Source organism: Terrapene carolina, unplaced genomic scaffold (assembly GCF_002925995.2).
Source record: "Terrapene carolina triunguis isolate 2854851 unplaced genomic scaffold, T_m_triunguis-2.0 Scaffold66, whole genome shotgun sequence".
In the NCBI taxonomy this organism is placed as follows: domain Eukaryota; kingdom Metazoa; phylum Chordata; order Testudines; family Emydidae; genus Terrapene; species Terrapene triunguis.
Genome location: NW_020664417.1, coordinates 15,328,795 through 15,348,873, shown reverse-complemented (window position 1 = coordinate 15,348,873; position 20,079 = coordinate 15,328,795). Strand labels below are relative to the sequence as shown.

Below are 20,079 nucleotides of genomic sequence, written 5' to 3'. Positions count from 1 at the left end.
CAACCTTATAATTGATCATCATGTGGAAGATGATTAATGGTCTGACTCAACATCTGTTTAAGTCAATGGTCTTTGAATTAGGCCCTAAATGCCACATAGTGCCCTGAATGACCAGAACTAAGTGCATACAATATTTATGGCCAAACCCCAGCTGCAGATGTGTGCCAGAAGGACTCTCTGCCTACAAGCTCCCATTTATCTGAACAGATTTGGTGTCACCCAAATTGTCTGAATAATCAGGAATCTGCTATAACTTTATTTAGACCTATTTAAAGACATTTAACAGCTTTGCCTTTTTTCTTTCTTCAGTGCTGTTTCAATTCAACCTCAGCACCATGCCCGGAAAGCCCACCAGGCAGTGATTTTTCTCTCTTCCCCGCCCCCTTTTAATGAAAACTGTTTTCACAGTCAGTTTGCTTTCGTTATTATTTTATGACTCTCTGTGAGCTTTGGCTGTGCTGGAGCGTTTGTCTAGTCTCTCCCATACATCAGCCATCTGTGCTTTATGGAGAAACAATGAAATAGATTCAGTTGCTTGACTAGCATCTGTGCCTAGCTGTGTCTGGTTTAGGTCCTGATCCTGCCACTGACTCCAGGTTGGCAGACCTCTGTTCCCTCATGAAGACCCATTGACTTCAGTGGGGCTCTCTGCGAAAACTGGGGTCTGTCCATAGAGAGGCCCCAAATCAGGAAAGGCGCTTTGTGGGACTTAAACACATACTGGCTTTAAGCACATGCTTAACTTTAAGTAAGACTTAATCATGTGCTTGAAGTCAATGAAGTCTGTCTATATTCAGGAAAGCACTGTAAACACATCCTTAAATGTTCTCCTGAATCAGGGCTGGAGTCGCTTGCAGGACTGAGGCCACAGATTCTAAGTGCCTCTGTGCAGGGACCATGTGTTTCTCTATGTTCAGCCCCAAGTATGATGCAGAGCAGGAAGAATCCAGCAGCCATGGCAGGGCTGAAGGACATTGGGTAAAATAGTTGTCATGTGCAACAACTGTTTCAAATAAGCCACTCACTGGATTAACATTGTCTGAATTCAATGTAATTTTTGCTGTCATACAATATTGTACACATGAGACCAATTCATTAAACATGTAACTCAAAACATGAAGCCACATTTGCTATATTCTTTGTGTCTGCTTTTCTGTGGTATAGGAAAGAAACAGTGTAAACAAACTGTCAGGAAAGACATGCCCTTTACATTGAAATGGACGATTAATAAAGAAATCTGGATGCTTTCATTCCACATGATGCAGCTCATCTGCCTTTTAATGTCCAGGGAAAGCATCTACTTTATTTATTTATACATAAATAATCTTCAGAGCAATTTATGTAATTTCTTTCCTATGCTGATGTCCAAGTATTCTTCCAGAAAGCTATTAGTAATCCCAGCTGCAGCCAGGGCCATCAGTGAGAGCAGAACCACCACACTCCAATAAAAACCTGTTATCCTAGAGGAGGAAACCAGAAAGAAACACAATTACAAGATGTATATGCTGTGTGTGTTGTGAAACTTTTCAGTCTACACCAGCTGATCAGAGCTGTGCCAGAGAAAAACGAGCCATTGATGAAACTGGTTTGAAAAATAAATGACCTTTTCACCAGAAAGTGATTTTTGCTGGGAAAATTAGTAAATTTTCCTCTCTGAAAATGGTGATGTTCCCCCTGAGGTAGTTGTGTGACAATTTGCAATTTGTTCCAGGGTGGGATTGATCACAGCATGAAGAATTAGCCACTGATGTGGAAATGGAAAAATGTCACTGTGATGGGGTGGACTCCCCACACTAGCCCTGCAAGAGCTGGCTTAGGCCAGGTGGGCCCAGTCAGCTAATTAGACTGTAGAGGAGACTGAGGCTGGAGGCAGCTAAGTAATGACAGGCTCACCTGTGCAGGAACAGGCAGGGCATGTATAAAGCCAGGTAGCTCCCTGTAGAGAGGGGGGTTACTGCTAGGAAAGGCTGCAGGGAAGTAGGTTGTAGTCATTCCTGGCACGGAGGGAGTTGGAAGCTGGCAAACCCAGAGAGGTGAAAGCGAGATAAGTAGGAAGAAGCCCAGGGAAACAGCTGCAAGAGGTAGGACTGTGGCTGCTTGTTATAGGGTCCCTGGCCTGGAACCCAGTGTTGAGGGCAGGCCTGCGCTCCCCTACTAGCCACTGGGGAATGGCAAGGGCAGGAGGTCTGGAAAGACTATGGATTCCTTAGAATGGAGGAACTTTAGTGACCTGGCTGGAGGGCCAAGCCACAAAAAGGAAGCTGCAGACCTGAGAGCAAGCAAGCCAGCAGAGCGAGACAAGATGGGAGAAGACAATATCAGAAGGAGAGTGCAAATTGGAAGAGCTAATCCCCAGGACAGCCAGCAGGAGGCACTGCTTGTGGTGAGTGGATGCTGTGACAGTCACCAGTTACCAAATTTCATAATTCTCAAGAAAATATGAAAAATCTTTCATGCAAACAAAGCTGGGAGGTTGGTACTGCTCTGCTGCAGGTGTGTGTGTTGGGAGGGGGTTGCATACTTGTCAAGGTCTGGGCAAAAGGTGAACTGCCCAAAAGGTGCAGGCACCTCTTATGTTTACAGATTGCAGCCTTACCACATGCAAACTAGGGTTTGTATGTTCAAGTCAGATAAATACACATGCTATGAGCTCTGGGAGTTAATGTGGTGTCACTTAATTTGTGCACACAATTGTGGGGTTTTGCAGCTGCAATGGGAAGATGTGGGAGGCTCAAAGCGTCCTGTGTGGCAGGCAAGTAGGGGAATAATTATTTCCAGTTACCTACAGAGAGGCAAACTGAGGCAAAGGCAGATCGTGTGACATGCTCAAACTCACAGAGTCAGAGTCAAAGCTGAAATTAAAACTCTCAACTTCCTGGTTCACAGCCCTGTGCACAGGTCCCCTGATCACAGCTCTCTCCCAAGCCCTGGGCACTGTGTGAGATCAGCATTGGCTGAGATAGATCATCAATACTTACTGAAGGTGGCTTTTGTTGAATTACCAAGAAAACATTCGCTCTCATGGTCCTTTGGTACTTCTGGTTCCCACCAATGGCAGAAAATGCAGAATTCACGTGCAAATGGGAAGGAAATTTTAAGCCAAAGTTTTTGTTGGCTCTTTTTAAAATCAGTTTTCCACTCCTCAAAAAGAGTGAAATATCCCAGAGCAGGCTGAGAAATGTTGGAAAATCAAGCATTGGCTAGATGCAGTAGGAGGCCCCCAAACATTTTTCAAAGAACGTTGTTGTGCAGTGTTTTGGGATCCAAATAGCAGTGGTCAATGGAGAAGGATACTAGCAATAAGGAGCAAGATGGAGAAAGGGATTTGGATGCTGGCAGTCTGAACTGGAACAGTACAGTGTGTCCGGTAACTGGATTGCTCCGGGGTTGCTAATTGGATACATAATCTCACAGCTATAACAAGTTAATGATTCAAATGCAGGTCAGACTGGGACTGACCAAAATTCATCACCAGTTGAGGATAGTTCAATGGCCTATATGAAATGTATGGGTGGTCTCAGTCCAATTTCTAGTGGACAGGTATCCTCATTACAGCTGGCACCTTTGTCAGTCAGAGCTGAAGCCTGAATTACCTTCTTACGGATAGGGCTGTCGTCTCTAGGTTGAGATCTATTAGCGGAGTGGGCAAACTGGCACTGCCTCTGTCTGTCCGGTACATGTTTTGGGCCCAATTCTACAACCCTTACTAAGCAGTACTTCTGTGAACAGCCCCACTGAATGTAAGGACTGATCAGCATGGGCAAGGGTTGCAGAAACAGGCCCTTTCACTCAGATCCTCAAAGATATTTAAGCACTTAACTCCCATTGATCTCAATGGCCGTTAGGTGCCTTGAAGATGTGGGCCTTTGTGAATCACTCCGTTTTCCAGGGCTGCCAGTCTGGCCCCTGACAGCAGCACTGAACTCAGCTTAAATAAGAGCTGAAAAAGAGTTCCTCCAAGTAACAGAGCAAACCCCAGTACAACAATAGACCCAGGCAATACCTTTGTTTCCTTGAGTGCAATTTCAGGCGCTGATGGTATAATTTTAAAATCGTAGAGTTGCAGAGGGGAAAAGGTTTGTTAACAAAGGAGGTTTTTCTTATTTATTTGATACAAAAAGGACAGTTAATTTCAAAATGTGGCATTCCCTCCTAGATATTCCTTAATAGCTGTGGCCCTTTCTGGTTTTTCAGAGGGTTATCCTGACAATTACATCTCTGACAAAGGACAAATTTTAGGGTCTCATTTTATCTGGGAGTCTTTCTCTCCCTCATTCCTTAGGGGCAGGAAGGAAGCCTTGCAAAATGGGGCTACTAACTGGCACTGGGTATTTTGAGGAGCAGGGAAGAGCAGGGCCGGCTCCAGCATTTCTGCCGCCCCAAGCGGAAAAAAAAAAAAGCCGTGATCGGCAGCGGCAGTTCAGCGGCAGGTCCTTAGCTCCTAGAGGGAGTGAGGGACCTGCCGCCCCTGAATTGCCGCAGGTGCCGCCCCTCTCCCTTGGCCGCCCCAAGCACCTGCTTGTTAAGCTGGTGCCTGGAGCCGGCCCTGGGGAAGAGGCAGGAGGTTAGACTCAGGAAAGTAGAGCTGGAAAACATTTTGTTACTCCTCTAGTAGCGGAGGAATGGACTAGAGAATTGTTCCCTAATAATGTGTGTTAAAGTGCTTTCCCCCCCTCCCCTCCCAGTCTAACTGTAAATGTCTCCAGGAATGGGGAGTTTGTCTTTTCCTTGTCTGATTTACTTACAGACTATTCAGTTTTAGAAGAAGATAGGCATCACAGATGAGGCGGTTTCTTTACCGTATCTGGGTTAATACGGTACTGAGATGAAAGAGGAAACAATTTGTGTGAGTGCACATGCGTGCAATCAGTGGAAGCACCAGATTTTGAAATGGAGAGTGGCAGGTAGAGAGATCTTGCATAGATTCAAAAGCTATTGCACATTTCTGCGCACACAAGCCTTTAGAAGAGTAGTTTAAACACTGTAAGCTTAATGCTCATTAACTTGTGCTTATCTAAAGCCTCCTCATCTCGTGTTTGGTGAAAGTTCCTCTAGCTACAAGGCCAAATTTGCGTGCTCGTTCCCACTGTGTATTTTGTGTGGTCTGCATAATAAATGTGTTAATACAATGATTTTACTATTAATGAACGGAGGAAATGCTAGCAGTGGTACAAGCTGGGCAGGTTCTGGGCAAGCTTTGCCTCAACAGTCTCCTTATGTAGTGCAATCCTGGCCTGCAAAGCTCTAGGCTTTCTATTTCTGGGCCTCTTCTGTGCACATATGCCAACCCTGTTAGACACTGTGGTGCAAAGTAGGCACCCACAAGGCATTGCATTGAGACCATCAAACCTCCTGTCTCTTGCAACCAATAGCACATTCACACTTTAACCTAGGCTTCAGCTGCAGCAGCCAGCTACCTTCCCTGAGGGTTTTCATTTCAGACCTCTTGCTGACACTTTACACATGTTGCATTCAATTATAGTCACTTTTCACTACCAGTCGTTGGCAATAAGCCCAGCTTCAGACCACAACCTGGAGTATTCAACTTAAGCACAGATGGTGAGTCCTCCTTACCTTCCTTTTGCAGACTCTGCATATCCATGGAAGTATTTGTGACGGGTGTACATGTACACCAGACCCAGTAGGGCTGCCAATACTGAAGGTAAAAAGAGATGAATGGGAGAAAGTTAGTGGGGAATTTAAAAATTAGGATTGGAAGGAACTAGTCACTTTGATTGTGATTATTTTATTTATGTGGCACCAGGGTTTTTTGGCATTTGACAGATATCTCAATCTCTTGCTGTAAACAGTCACATTTTGTTTCTGAAACAGACCTTTTATCGACTTATTTTATTTGTTGCTGTTAATAATAATAATGTTTTGTATTTATTATTAAGCATCTTTAGGCGAAGGATGTGAGAGAATGGTACACACTGTAATGAATTAAGCTCATGTGATATCCCTCTGAGATAAGGACAATATTATCTCCATTTTACAGTGGGAAGGAACTGAAGACCAGAAAGGACATAACTTGCCAATGGTCACATGGAAGTCAATATCAGAGCTAGTCCCAGAATCCATCTCTTGTGCTATTCCAGTTCTGGGCTTGTACCCACAAGCCCACCCAGTCCCGCCTTTAACTAGCTGATTAGTGTACAGGAGAGTTAATGGACTGGAAGCTGTGAAAACTTTTTCTTCTGCAATTCATAAGCCTACTCTCTTTGGGGTGCTTCACTTCACTGCCTTACCACTGGCCTCAGCCATGACCTAGAAGAACCACTCTTCTGTAAAGGTAAGAGGTAGATTGGTCCCCCACCATGGGACCCATTTAGTTAGAGAGTTCACAATTCAAGAGAAGTGTCCAACATTTTTGGAGTAAACCGAGAAAGGGGTGAATCAATTACAGTAGCAACTAGCCAGAAAGCAACGGAGAGGAGCCTAAATATGATGCACTGTACAAAAGAGATAAAGAAACGGGTTCAACAACTTCTAAACCGCAATAGAGCTAGAGTTCAAAGAGGCAAAATGAGTCAAACGTCTGATAAGTCTCCCTGTCCCCCACCTATGGGATTGTGCCACCAACTGGTTTCACAACTCTTCAATTCACTCTGAGCTGTTCAGGGCCTGATCTCACTTACACTGGTGCAACTTCAAGGATTGAAGCAGAATTATTCCCTGGTGTCGAGAGAGACTGGAATCAGATCCTTAAGACTAGACCCTGATGCTTTGGAGAAGAGGGAACTGTGTGGCCCCACTCCTCCCCTTTGTGGAGTCTTTTATCACAAGATAGACCTGAATCAGCCTATGTAATGAAATCAGTAAAATCACAGTAGTCACAAAAGTAATATCCCTATTACTCTGGGATGCCTTTACACCATCCTAGACGAGCCAGCAATAGCACAAGGAACTACATAGAGGAAACTAAATACCTGCAGTATCTGTTTCAGCGTTTTTCAGATTTAACCCTAGCCAGCCCTCCTAGAATCAGTCACATTGTCCTGTGCAGGGCATGTCTGGGCAACAGGTAGAGTCCCCTATTCTTTTAGTCTAAAGAAATAAATATTTGGAAACAAAAAAACTTACTATATTCCACATTGATGTCAGTGAAGAAGAGACTACTGCATGCTGACTAGGAAAAATAATTAAAATGCCTCTCCCTTCCTCTCAAAAGGGAGATGATACAGCAAGTGGCTGTGCCGTTGGCTAGCAAACACTTCTGTCTTTTCCAAGGCCTGACTCTGATTTCACTTATACAATTGTGTGGCACCATTGATTTAAATGGCATTACTCTGGATTTCTATTGGCAAAAATGAGATTAGAATCTGTGGTGGGAGGGAAGTTAGCCTCCAGAAGGTGCCTTTTTGTAAGAAATCACTTATCACCTGTAAATAAAGAGAAATTAGCACCTTTAATGATTGTAAAAATGGAGGGAAAATTAGTAGCCGGGACAAGAGAAGCCAAAAAGGGGAGGAAACTAAATGGCACATGTACTTATGCATCTTCTCTCCAGCCACATTGACTCTTCTAGGCCAGAGCACCAGCCCGAGAAAGAGTTGTTAAGAAAACAGAGAAGAGAACAAAGGTTATTGTTTTAACAGGAGTAGTCACAAAAGATCTAGTGCCAAATGGAGCCAATGCCATCATTACTAGGAGATTCCTGGACAGTGGCACCGGACTTCCTGAGTGACTGGGAAAGCCACACAGGCCTGGCCCACATGAACACATTCTGAATAGAAGTGGGCAAAATTTTTCAGATTGTTTATTTGCCCCCCAAAAATGCAGCTTTGGGTAACTAAAACAATGTAAATTTGGGTCGAATCTGAAGAATAGTTCCCCCCCTCCCCAAAAAAAAATCCTGAAAAAGTCAATTTTTGTTTAAACATTTTCTAAATGTAAACATTTAAATGTTTTTGTTTCAAAAGATGGTGTCAGAAGTTAGCTGGATGTATTTTTTTAAGAGGTGGGAGGGGAGGGTAAAAGAAACCTGACTATGAAACACTTTTTAAAATGAAGGGGAAACAATTTCTGGTTTGATCACCAAACTGAAAAATCAATTATTTGCTCAGTTCCAATTTTGAATCCCCCTTTCCAGCACTGGTGCAGTTTCCCCTGTGCTGACAATACTGTTGTAAGTGCTAGTGTAGACAGGGTCTTTTCAACTCCCTGTTCTCAGCAGTGTTAAATACAGGGGTTAAAGTAAGAGAGGATGCAGCCCACCCTCTTCTGCTAAAAGAAAAAGGGGGTTCCCCTTCTCTCCCTGGCTTGCTCCCCTTCTCCTCCTCAGCTGGTACAGGCAGAGTTCCCACTCTTGTTTCAGTCTACTTTAACCACAGAGTAAATCTGAAGATCTGCAAAACCCAAATAGATTTTTCATGACACAGTGCTGAAAATGCCTGAGCATGTGTAGGCCACATCTACAATAGCGCTCATGCTGTTGCACAACTGGTCGAGTGTAGACATGGCCTTAGAATGGCAAACATTCACAATCCCACTGAAGTCAAGCTCAAGCCATGAGCAGTTTGTGCCCCTGTTTCCCAGGCTGAGAAACAGGGTTAATAATACTTTTCTGCCTCACAGGGGAGGTGTGGGGCTTCCTGTTTGTATAGTGCTTTGAGATCTTTTGATGCAAGGCACCATACAAGGCAAAGTATGATTGTAGCTATTATCATATTCAAGTATGTGTTCTGACAGGCTTGGCTGCCTTAATGCACTCAGTTTGGGATCTCTTGAGCAAAAGTTACCAGATGGCATGTGGTGGCTCTGTCTCCCCAGAGATGAAGTGGGCATCAATAATCCCATTTCACTTAGGCTGTCAAAATGGACTTTAACCCTAAATTCTGTGAGGCCCTTCTAGTTTAGAGCTCTTCAATCTGTTTTTTAAAACTGTATCTGTTACAGGCAAGATTGATATCACATCCTATTATTAAGGTTGCCCGACACTTCCTATTATATGGCTCTATTTTTGGTTGCTTACAACTATGACCAACTTAAACATTTTGGCTAAAATTTTCTCTGTGAAGTGTTTGTTTCTGACAGAACTTTTTGAGGAAAATTTCAGCCAAAATGGTGGTTGTTTCCAAGAATGAGGCTAGGCACAAATATGTTTTGCTGATGCTAAAAAAATTCTGGTGACTTTTTCTTTAATAATGTCTAGCACACTCCCTGCTTTCAAGCAATGACTTAAAATTTGGCATTGTAGGGGTGGCTTTTGTACCAGGGATGTGCCTTTTGCCATACTTGTGAAAATCTACTAGTATCTGGCCACGTAATAAGCCCTTGAAAAACTGAAGTTCATATATGCTCTGCAGAGATTCCTTAGATTTTAGCAGCTAAATTCACTGAAGATGCTGTCCACACTAGGCACGCACTAGAGTTGAGGCACACATTTAACAGTGAGGAGAAAACAAAATATTGAATAACTGATCAATAAGTGAGCATCATCCAGTCCGTGCACTGAATGAGGCAGGGGGTCATGTGGGAAAATGAGTGTGTGATGATATCATGAAAGACTGCATCATAATGCATAGGCACAAGGGGTTGCACAGGCAACCTTATTTCTAGCATTTCTTAACTTTTTTGAGTGCTTGACTTCGCTACCATAATGTTGTTTTAAGTCAAGTACTCAAAAGTTAAGAATTGCCTGTGCAACCCCTTGTGCCTATAATTTATTTATGTATATATAAATAAAATCAATTGTGGTCTGCCTTTGTCCAGCAGACATCAGAGGGTAAGAACCAGGCACATCTAGTTTTCATTCACACCACTGTAATTCCTCTCGCTCTTATATCTCTATATATCTATATATTTTTCCCCTTGCAGCAGATTTTACTTCCCTGATCCTGTTGTATTTGTAGGAGAACAATTGGGGGATGAGTCAGAATCACATTGCATTTCCTATTACAAGAATCATTCCATGTATCAGTGTGATGGGCTGTTCATCCCACACTTTCTCTGAAAGCATTAATGCAGACTGAAAATGGGGCTAATTAACCTAACAGCCTTCAATGGAGAGGAATGAGGTGGCTAAGCAATCCTCTGACTGAATGAAGACGCCCAGCTGAGGAGGAATGAGCTGGGCTGAGACTATAAAGGCAGAAAATTGGCAGCAGAAGGGGGCTGCTGGGAAAGTCTGCAGTCACTCCCTGGGAGAAGAGAGGTGTCTTTGGGCTGGCAAACCAGGAAAAGGGGGAAGCCAGGAACCTGGAGTAGAGGGCAGGCCCATGTTCCCCTGCCAGATGCTGAGAATGGCACTACAAGGCATGAATGAGTAGACTATCTAGAACTGCTGAAGGAAGACTTTAGCTGTAGGGCTGAGTCACAATCATTCCATGTGTTCCCCCTTCCAGGATGCCAAAGAGGCAGCAGCAGCTCATGAAGTGAAAGCAGGATGCAGACCCAGAGAGAGGCGGAGGACTGCATGCAACCATGGGAAGAGGTGTCAACCTCGCATGCTCTTCCCCAGAACGACCAGGAGGAGGCGCCATCCCAGTGGTAAGCACTCCCATCAGAATCAGGTTCTCAGCTGGAGGGGAAAATGAGAACTTTACTTTCTGAAATGAATGGAGAAAATGAGCTTAAATACTGAAAAAAGGAGAGAATGTTTTACCTTTCTAGGGGAGGGGGTGTGCATTTGAATATGTGGAGGCTTATTTTCTCTCTGGAGAAGCATAATGAAAACTATTGTTCTCATTAATAACAATGTACAACACAGGTTTTTATACAGATTAACAAATTTACCTTCTGAACATTCCTTTGAAATATTAATAATAATTTACTGTACTTACTAGTGGCATTACGTGTTAAGAGGGGATTCTGTATGTGAAAAAGAGGAAAGACTATTTATGCTAATTTTTTGCCCTTGGATGCATATTTTGGGTTCCTACTGGGAAGTTCTCACATATTGGTCTGGCCTAAAGAAGTCGATGGTAAATACATCAAGCTTCGCATCCTTAGTTTGCAATGAGTAAAAGTTGGTAGAACAGAGACATGTAAAATACCAAGACCATTCCAGAGCCTATTTACTCTTCCTCATAACACAAGAACAAGGGGCACTCAGTGACATAAAGAGGTAACACATTTAAAGCCAATAAAAGGACATTGAATTAACCGCGGGGTACAGCGGAAACTATTATAGCTGATAAAACATTGTTTAGGCCAAAATAAAACAACAATTGTGTTTACCTTGATTGAAAAAACAGCCTGCAATCCAGAGAGCAACCAGGAAGATTGGATAAAACTCAACACAGTTTTGTCTATGGAATAAATTAATAGAAAGGTTACCTGAGCAAGAAAGAAACTATGGGTGGGATTTTCAAAAGCTCTCAGCTTTGGCCAAATGCTGTTCCCAGTGAAGTCCATGCCACTGGCTTTGATGGGAGCAGAGGTTGGTCAACAATGAGCACTTTTGAAAAATCTCACTCTTGTCTCTTTACAAATATGTACAGTTCTGTTCCTATCATTGTTACTGAAATAATAGGCCTTGGTCTGAGTATCCCTATGGCTATAGTATCAAGAATGACAAGCACATGATAGAACTTATAAATGATTACAACAGTAATGGCCTGAAAACACAACTTTAAAAGTTGTACCTGATCTCACTTTGTTTTTTTCTTTTCCTTTGCTCATATTCAAAATTTTAGTATTTCTTTTTTATTTAAGGCAACTTTCTATAACTGGATATTTTTATTATCCAGTAATGTTAGTTACATTAGAGAGGATCGCTTTAAAATAATCCTTACATTGCACATAAAATGTCACACTTCAGGGCATAAGCCAATCACTAAATGAAATGGTCTAGGACAGAGGTTCTCTGACTGTGGTGGTCTGCAAGCTCCATTCAGGTGGTCCGCAGATAGTTCCCTCTTAGGCGCGCGCCTGGACGGCTGCACATAAGAGAATGAAGGGCCACCTACCTAATTAGTGGAGCCGCGCAGGCATGGCTCCACTAATTAGGTGCCTGGACCCTGGAGAAGACCCTCTTGTAAGGTGAGGTGGTGGCCTTGGGAGTAATAGGGGGTAGGTGGGAGGGGGCAGTGGGGTGGGGGAAATTGGGATGTGCAGAGCTGCGGCAGCCAGAGAAAGTGGTGACTTTCCCCAGCTCCAGGACTGCAGCTGCTGGGGAAAGACTCCCCTCCCCTCCTTTTCAGCCCCAGCTTGGGGGCTGCCACAGCGGGCGGGAGAGGGCACATCAATCACATTAGAAAGGTAAGACTACTGATATTAAAATGAGTTGTGAGCTTTTATTTGTAGAACAAAAAATGTTTTTTTTTAATATAGTGCTTTTATCCAAAGTGCTTTACAATAGTTAGCTAACGGTACAAACAACAGCAATTTTCAAGTGGTCCGCAAAGAAAAAGTTTGAGAACCACTGCTCTGGGAAAACATTCCCACCGTGGGCAGGTTATTCCACAATTGTCCACTGATCCACTTTGGATCACCTTCCCTTGATGCATCTGGTATTCGCCACTCTGAGAAAAGTTCCTTGACTAGATGAACCACCAGATAGATCCAGTATGACAGTTTCTATGTTAAACCAACCAAACCTAAATAAAAAGCTGGAAGCTAAATGATGTGACAGTTGAAGCTTTAATTAAGCTTCACAGTGAGTGAAGTAAGTGGGTTGACTGTATATCCAGTGTACTCTATTCAACAATAATTGCTGAATGGTTTGGCCTATGTCTGAGACACTTTTATGTAGGTGTGTAGTTTGGTACTTGTGACAACTATTGATTTTTAGCTATAAGGATACAAAAATAGGTGTCTCACCAGGACAAGTTAATGCTTAAATGCTCATTAATTTTTTAAACTCAAACTAATTAGCCAATTTATTTGTATATTCTCAGAAAATTCAGTCTTTCATCACACATGCTATAAATTTGGGGAATATATTTTGTAATCTTCATTAAAAACAAAAAGGCTAAAACCCTGCTTAAAATAAACCCAAAGCAGCCTTAAGTGTGAAGTTTTGACCAGCACCTTCACATTAAATAGCTCTGATCTGTTGTTCCATTTCTCTATATGTGTTGAGTAGCCATAGTGTATTGTCTGACGGAACTTTCTGTGATCCCCTTTTCTTCTGGACTGAAATTGCTTTTGCATACCGTTGTGGAAAATTAAAAATTCCTTTGAATATTTGAGCACAAAGATTTCTAAGCCTAATAAATTCTTAATAAATATTGAGTTTGTGATCTGAGGTATGTTAAACTAGAAAGAAAAAGTACATGGAACCTCTCCATATAGTTTGTAGAGACACATAATGACTGAATCTCCTTTCCGTGTAAACCAGGAGTTGAAGACCAGTGTACCTGGGAGAATCCGGCCCAGTGAACATGGAATGAATGTGCAATGCAATTACTCTTACGAGGAGACCCAAACACTAACAAGTGGTGGACAGAAGCCCTTGGTCATGCAAGGTCTCAGGTTAGTGCAAAGTCTTAGCAAATGCTGTTCTGTGGAGATGCCCACAATTGTTACAGCCATATCTTGTAAGAGAGAGGTCACTGAGAGTTAAGATCTATCCTCATAGCACATAGAAGATCAGAAATGCCCTAAAAAAAAAATCACTTCACACTTGAATGGCTAAATTAGACCTCTGTAGTGTCCAATTAATTAAATGAATAAGACGTTTCTCATTGCCACCCTTTTAATGACCCTAGAACTTACTGTGCACGGAATATTCTGTCAAATTCTGGGGTTCCGGTGACTTCTGGGGGCATGATCTTGTGCTGCTTTCTCGATTTTCCTACCAGCCTTGCAAAACAACCTGCAAGTAAAAGTAATGGATCAAGGATTAAAGAGTTTTTATTTTTTCAGAAAAGCAGCAGGCCCTGTAAATCATCTACAAATCTCAATTTTTCAAATGGAAATCATCATTCCTCAGGTTTTGCCTTTAAATTGGAATGAAAAGGACCAAAACCTCTTGCAGCTCCGCTAGCTTCCCCTTTAAAAATTCACATGCTGACTGCAAAGGTGACCTGAACCTTATTACAAAACCCAACTTCAGCAAATTTACACTTATGTGCTGAATGCCCCCCAAAGCAAGAGAATTCAGTAGCTACAACTGTCTACACACTTAATATCCTGTTCCTCCTCTGGCAAAGCACGATGTTGAGGATGGCTGGCTCCTGCTCCATATGACACCCCTGCATGGGTAGCCCACCTACCTAATAGCGAGATCTCTTTCACAGATCTAGGGGGCCTGCCCACTTCCCAGAACCCAATATGAGATCTAGGGGGGGCAGGAGTAGGAATGAGTTGGGTCTGGTTCATTGTTGCTAGGCAGATGCACAATTAGCACTAGACATCCAGAAGTTTCTGGAATTGGGTGTGGTAGTTTTGGGTATGCTCAATAGGTTCCCTGTTGCTGGACTCAGACTCCATGAGGGCAAGTAGTCAGGGCAGCTGCTTTACAAAAGAACATGTGCCTAGGGTTGCCAACTTCCTAATTGCAGAAAACCAAACACCTTTGCCCCACTCCCCCATCTCCCCTCCCTCCATTGCTCGCTCTCCCCCACCCTCGCTGACTTACTCATTTTCACTGGGCTGGGGCAAGGGATTGGGGTGTGGGAGGAGTGAGGGCTCCAGCTGCGGGCGTGGGCTCTGGGGTGAGGCTGGGGATGAGGGGTTTGGGATGAAGGAGGGGACTCCAGGCTAGGGCAGGGGATTGGGGTGTGGGAGGGGACACAAGCTCCAGCTGGGGTGAGACCAGAAAGGGGTTCAGGGTGCGGGAGGGGGTTCCTGGCTGGGGCAGAGGGTTGAGGTTTGCATTTAACTGAGTGGTTGGTTAATTAGCTAGCTGACTAGCTGATTTCAGCAGAGAAGGAGAAAGAGTCTGAGATAGCAAGTATGAAAAATCAGGACAGGGGTGGGGGTAATAAGTGCCTATATAAGAAAAAGCCCCAAATATCAGGACTCTCCCTATAAAATCGGGACATCTGGTCACCCTAGTCTGCATGGATTTCAACTGTGTGCTTCCCAGTGCAGGGCTACAGACGTGGGCTAGCTCTTCTCCAGCTAGCATGCTAAAAATAGCAGCATAGCCAAGCCAGGAGTAACATGGGCTGAGTTCAGGCTAGCCACCTGAGTACAAACCTGACTAGACTCCCAGGATATATACGCAGGCAGCCTGCCGCCCAGCTGTTATTTTTAGCACACTAGCTCAAGCAGAGGTTGCATGTGTCTATCTACCCATACCAGGAAGCATGCTCCCAGGTATCATTCAGACATACCCTTTGTGTGGCCCTGGGGATAGCACACTGAGCTAAGACTCAGACCTGGGTTTTATGCCTGGCTGTGCTACAGGGTGATCTTGGGCAAGCCACTTCAACTCTCTGTGCCTCAATTGCCTCAGCTGTAAAATGAGTTATACTTCCCTCTTTTGTAAAGCACTTTGAGATCTACTGCTGAAGTGCTATACATGAGCTAAGCAGTATTATATAAGAGGTATTATTATGATTATTAATTATTACTACAAATAGGCTAAATACCTGCTGTAAGTGCAAAAGTCTTAACTAAGGAGCTGTGACCAGTATTTCTATAATCTCTATTCTTGTGTGTATCTAAAATCTATTTTCATTGCCACCTTCAGCTCAGGAAACATGAATCTTATTTTAAAAGTTTGTCCGATTTTGATGGAGATGGCCAGGTCATACTTGATACAAAATTAAACATGTAGACGAGCAAATCTGATTTATTTATTTTATAGTGGCCACAGGACAGGACAACATGGTGTTCTGCAGGAGGCTCTGGTTCAGGAGTAACCTGATACTGTTGGTCTGATAATCTTCAAGGGGACTTCAAGTGATTGGAAAAATCCACCACAGACCTTGGTAAATTATTCCAATGGTTAACTATCCTCACTGTTAAAAAATGAGCACCTTATTTTCAGATTGAATTTGTCTAGCTTCAACTTCCAGCCATTGGATTTTGCTATTTGTCTGCTAGACTAGAGCCCTCTACAATCCGAAATCTCCTCTCCATGTAGGTAATTCTAGATAAAATTAAGATTGTGTCATGGGTATTTTTAGTAAAAGGTAGGGGCAATGGATGATAAATCATGGAAGCCAGAGCCCGGGGGCTGAAGCTGAAGCCAAAGAAGTCCATGGAGATTGTGACAGGTTGGATCACAGAAACCCCCTTGGGAGCTACCACCCGATGTGCAAAGACTACCCCTGCTTCTGTTTTCCCTGCAAGCTCAGGACTCCAGCACCCTGTCTTGCTGAGCCAGACACTCCCATCTGGCTCCAGACACAGACCCAGGGTCTGAATCCCTTGTCCCAAAGCTGCAAGTTTACCTGAAAGCAGCTCACAGTAGTGTGCTTGTCTTTAGCACTCAGATGCCCAACTCCCAATGGGGTCTAAACCCAGATAAATCCGTCTTACCCTGCATAAAGCTTATGCAGGGCAAACTCATAAATTGTTCGCCCTCTATAACACTGATAGAGAGATCTGCACAGTTGTTTGCTCCCCCAAGTATTAATACATACTCTGAGTAAATTACTAAATAAAAAGTGATTTTATTAAATACAGACAGTAGGATTTAAATGGTTCCAAGTAGTAACAGACAGAACAAAGTAAGTCACCAAGCAAAATAAAATAAAATGCGCAAATCTATGTCTAATCAAACTAAATACAGATAATCTCACCCTCAGAGATGCTTCAGTAAGGTTTTTCTCAGACTGGACACCTTCCAGGCCTGGGCACAATTCTTTCCCCTGGTACAGCTCTTGTTGCAGCTCAGGTGATAGCTAGGGGATTTTTCATGATGGCTCCTCCCTCCCTCTGTTCTCTTCCACCCCTTTATATATCTTTTGCATAAGGCGGGAACCCTTTGTCCCTCTGGGTTTCCACAACCCCCCCCCCACACACACACACACACTGGAAAAGCACCAGGTTAAAGATGGATTCCAGTTCAGGTGACATGATCACATGTCACTGCAAGACTTCATTACTCACTTGCCAGCACACACACATACAGGAAGACTCACAGGTAAACACAACCATCTGCAGACAATGGGAGTCATCAAGATTCCAAACCATCATTAATGGCCCACACTTTGTATAGTTACAATAGGCCCTCAGTTATATTTTATATTTCTAGTTTTAGATACAAGAGTGGTACATTTATACAAATCGGATGATCACACTCAGTAGATTATAAGCTTTGTAATGATACCTTACAAGAGACCTTTTGCATGAAGCATATCCCAGTTACGTTATATTCACTTATTATCATGTTTTTATAAAACCATATAGACTGCACAACGTCACAGAGATCTGTTAGTCACAGAATCTGGGAGCAAACTGTATCTTTAATTATAGTTATGATCAAATCATCCCATAACCTTCTTTTGGATAAACTAACTAGACTGAGCTTCTTGTCTCACTGTAAGGCAGGTTTGCCAGACCTTGTACAGGATTCCCCTCTAGAAAGGCCTCTCTGCCTCCATTAATGCTCCTTCATTTACATTGTAGCTGAGGACCGATTCACTGTCACAGAAGTCTTTTAGAGAGAGAGAGGGTGGCATTAGGAGGTTGAGGAGCATATTTCAGGGTAACTGTGCTCAGGGGGACAAGATGGTCACTTTTTGAAATATTTCGGGGGGGGGGGGGGGAGGAATTTTCAATAGGTCTCCCTCTGGCCCTTCCCTTACCACCCACTCAAAATGCTCCCTTCCTCCTGCTGCCACTTAGAACCGCCAAGCCCTGCTTGGTTCACCAGCTGCAAGGGCCAATTTGACAAACCACATGTTTCATTGGACCAACATCTGCAGCCAGCAAACCATAGCTGGTTGGTCCCCAGGCTGTACTTTGAGCCATGGGGGCATTATCAGGCTGGGACAGGACTCTCAGCTGATGAAATAAAGGAAGTTGGCCAGCTGAGCAGCCCATCATACCCAAATTGGTCTAGAACAACCTTAGTATGGACTCAGGGGAAAATCTTAACCTACTTAGGGGGGCTAGCGTGGCCCTGGGGATAGCACCTGATTGGAAGCAGATAAAAGGATATTAGGCGCCAAATAAGGGATGTCCCTTAAAACACAGAACAGGGGACAGTGTCTATCCTCTCTACAGAATCCTCTCCAAGCAGCCATAACTCAAATTCACTCTACTTCAGCCTGGAGACCCACTAGCTTTTCTAATGGGTCTGTAAAACCTCCCCTTCCCTCTCCTGCAGCAAGTCTTAAAAACTAAGTCATTGGTGGAAACCCACTTAGTGCAAGGCTTCTGCTCGTTCATTCCATCACAGACCACTTTTTGCTTTGCTTAATCCATGGCCTGGCCTGGTTCCTTGAATACCCATGTGATTCTGGGAGGCTGAAAGCTTGTCTTACCATGCCTCTAGCTGTTGTAAGGTGAAACATAGCTTCCAGCACTGCTGCAGAGGGGTCTTATTGCCTAGTTGTTACTCTCAGCACAGAACTGTACATGTAGTGGAATAAATGGGAGCACAGACAAGCCACTAGATGTTTAATAGCTAGGTGTCTTGTGCTGATAGCTGTCAAACAGTCAGACAGTGGGCTGCTCCCACTACCAGAACTGGTTGTAACAGGTTCTTACACTGCCACTTTAACAGAATGCAAGGAAGAGTAGAGGCTTGGGCAGGGCTGGATTTTCGTCTCTGGGAGGGACTCTATTATAAAGTTAGGTTGACCTAACCGCACCCTCAGGGCTGTGACAAATCGCCCTGTGTGATCGGATGATACAGTTTAACTGACCTAAGCCCCTGTATAGACACTACTAGGTCAACATGATTCTTCTGTCAACCTATTTATCGCTTGTTGAAGGGGGGGGGGGTGGATTTACTACAGTGAGGGGGGAAATACCTTCTGTTGCTGTGGTGGCTACAAAATGGTGTTATAGCAGCACACCTGTAGTGCTGCAACTGTGCCACAGTAGCATTTCTAGGGTAGAAGTAGCACCTATGTTTTAGAGTTTTCAGAATGTATTCACTTTTCAGGCAGTGGCTCTTTGCCCGTCCTTGTCCCATTTCTTCCTGTTTTCACTTTAAACAGTGTAAAGTGCAGCAGCCCTTGCAGCAGGGTGAGCTTTTCATGGTAAATATTGTCACAGGAGATAAACGCTGTGCCAAGAGCCACGCAGGTTGTTCAGGAGAGGCACTACTGGCACACACAACTCAAGAATGAAAGCAGTGTTGCCAACTTCAAACATTCAAAAATCATGAGCCAGGCCCCCCCTCAAGTTATGAGATTTTTAAAAATGTTGGGTTCTTTTTATCTGGTTTCTGGTTATTTAATCTTGAGGGTTCACATTTTTAAGATTTTTCTCCCCAAATTATAAACTTTTTTTAAATGAATGACATGATCCAGAAACTGGGGCTTTAAGAAAACACCAAATATAAAGATTTGGCATTGCTGCAGACAAAGCAGTCTGCTTACAAGTACTGACAAAGCTGTAAACTTGAACCTCTGCTCCTTATCTCATGCTTATGTCCTCCTTCAACCCGTACAGCATACATATCCCATGGCTTGGTGTAGACACAACCATATTATCTGAAGGAAAACAATTGCTAGTGTTGAGAGTGCTGTCACTGTACCATGTCTAATCACACTGTTGTCGTTCTTTTTTCTCCAGTTCCATTTATCTACTATAGCTGTAGTTTGCAAAGTGGTGGGAAAGCCACATACAGTGTATGAATCTAAGACGCATTTCCACAGTGGATAAAATAAATCTATATATTTAGGACCCCCTGATGAGAGGATATTATGGAACATCCACATGCTGCAAGTGCCTTCTATGTAACTTAAGTTTTGTCATTTTTCCTTTCTGATATTCAATACCTTGCCATCTGCTTGGGGGGAGAGTTTTTAAAAGCACTTTTGGTTCAAGGCTTCATGAATGATTCTAGGAGTTGGCACTTTTGAGGATTCAAGCTAAGTGTCTAAAAAAACCAAAGCCAGCGCAGAACATAGCTGAAGGGTGAGTCTGCATCAGCTTACAAACTCTAGCAACAGTTTAACAATCCCAAAAATCTACAAAGAAAACAGAAAAGCGAAAAATTGTAAATCCCTCCCCTCCCCCCACTCAGGGCCGGCTCTGGCTTTTTCGCCGCCCCAGGCG

At 43.4% G+C, this 20,079-nt stretch overlaps 1 protein-coding gene across 1 annotated transcript in view; it reads right to left on the bottom strand.

The window, feature by feature from the left end:
• Positions 1-1,029: 1,029 nt before the first annotated feature.
• Positions 1,030-20,079, bottom strand: part of MGST2 (microsomal glutathione S-transferase 2) — a 19,879-nt gene continuing 829 nt past the window's right edge. Inside the window, exons 2-5 of the mRNA XM_026647835.2 lie at positions 13,663-13,762; positions 11,182-11,252; positions 5,575-5,656; positions 1,030-1,460 (exon numbers count right to left, since the gene is read on the bottom strand). Coding sequence (XP_026503620.1) covers positions 1,328-1,460; positions 5,575-5,656; positions 11,182-11,252; positions 13,663-13,762 — 386 coding nt within the window. The 3' untranslated portion in view covers positions 1,030-1,327. The remainder of the gene's footprint in view (positions 1,461-5,574; positions 5,657-11,181; positions 11,253-13,662; positions 13,763-20,079) is intronic.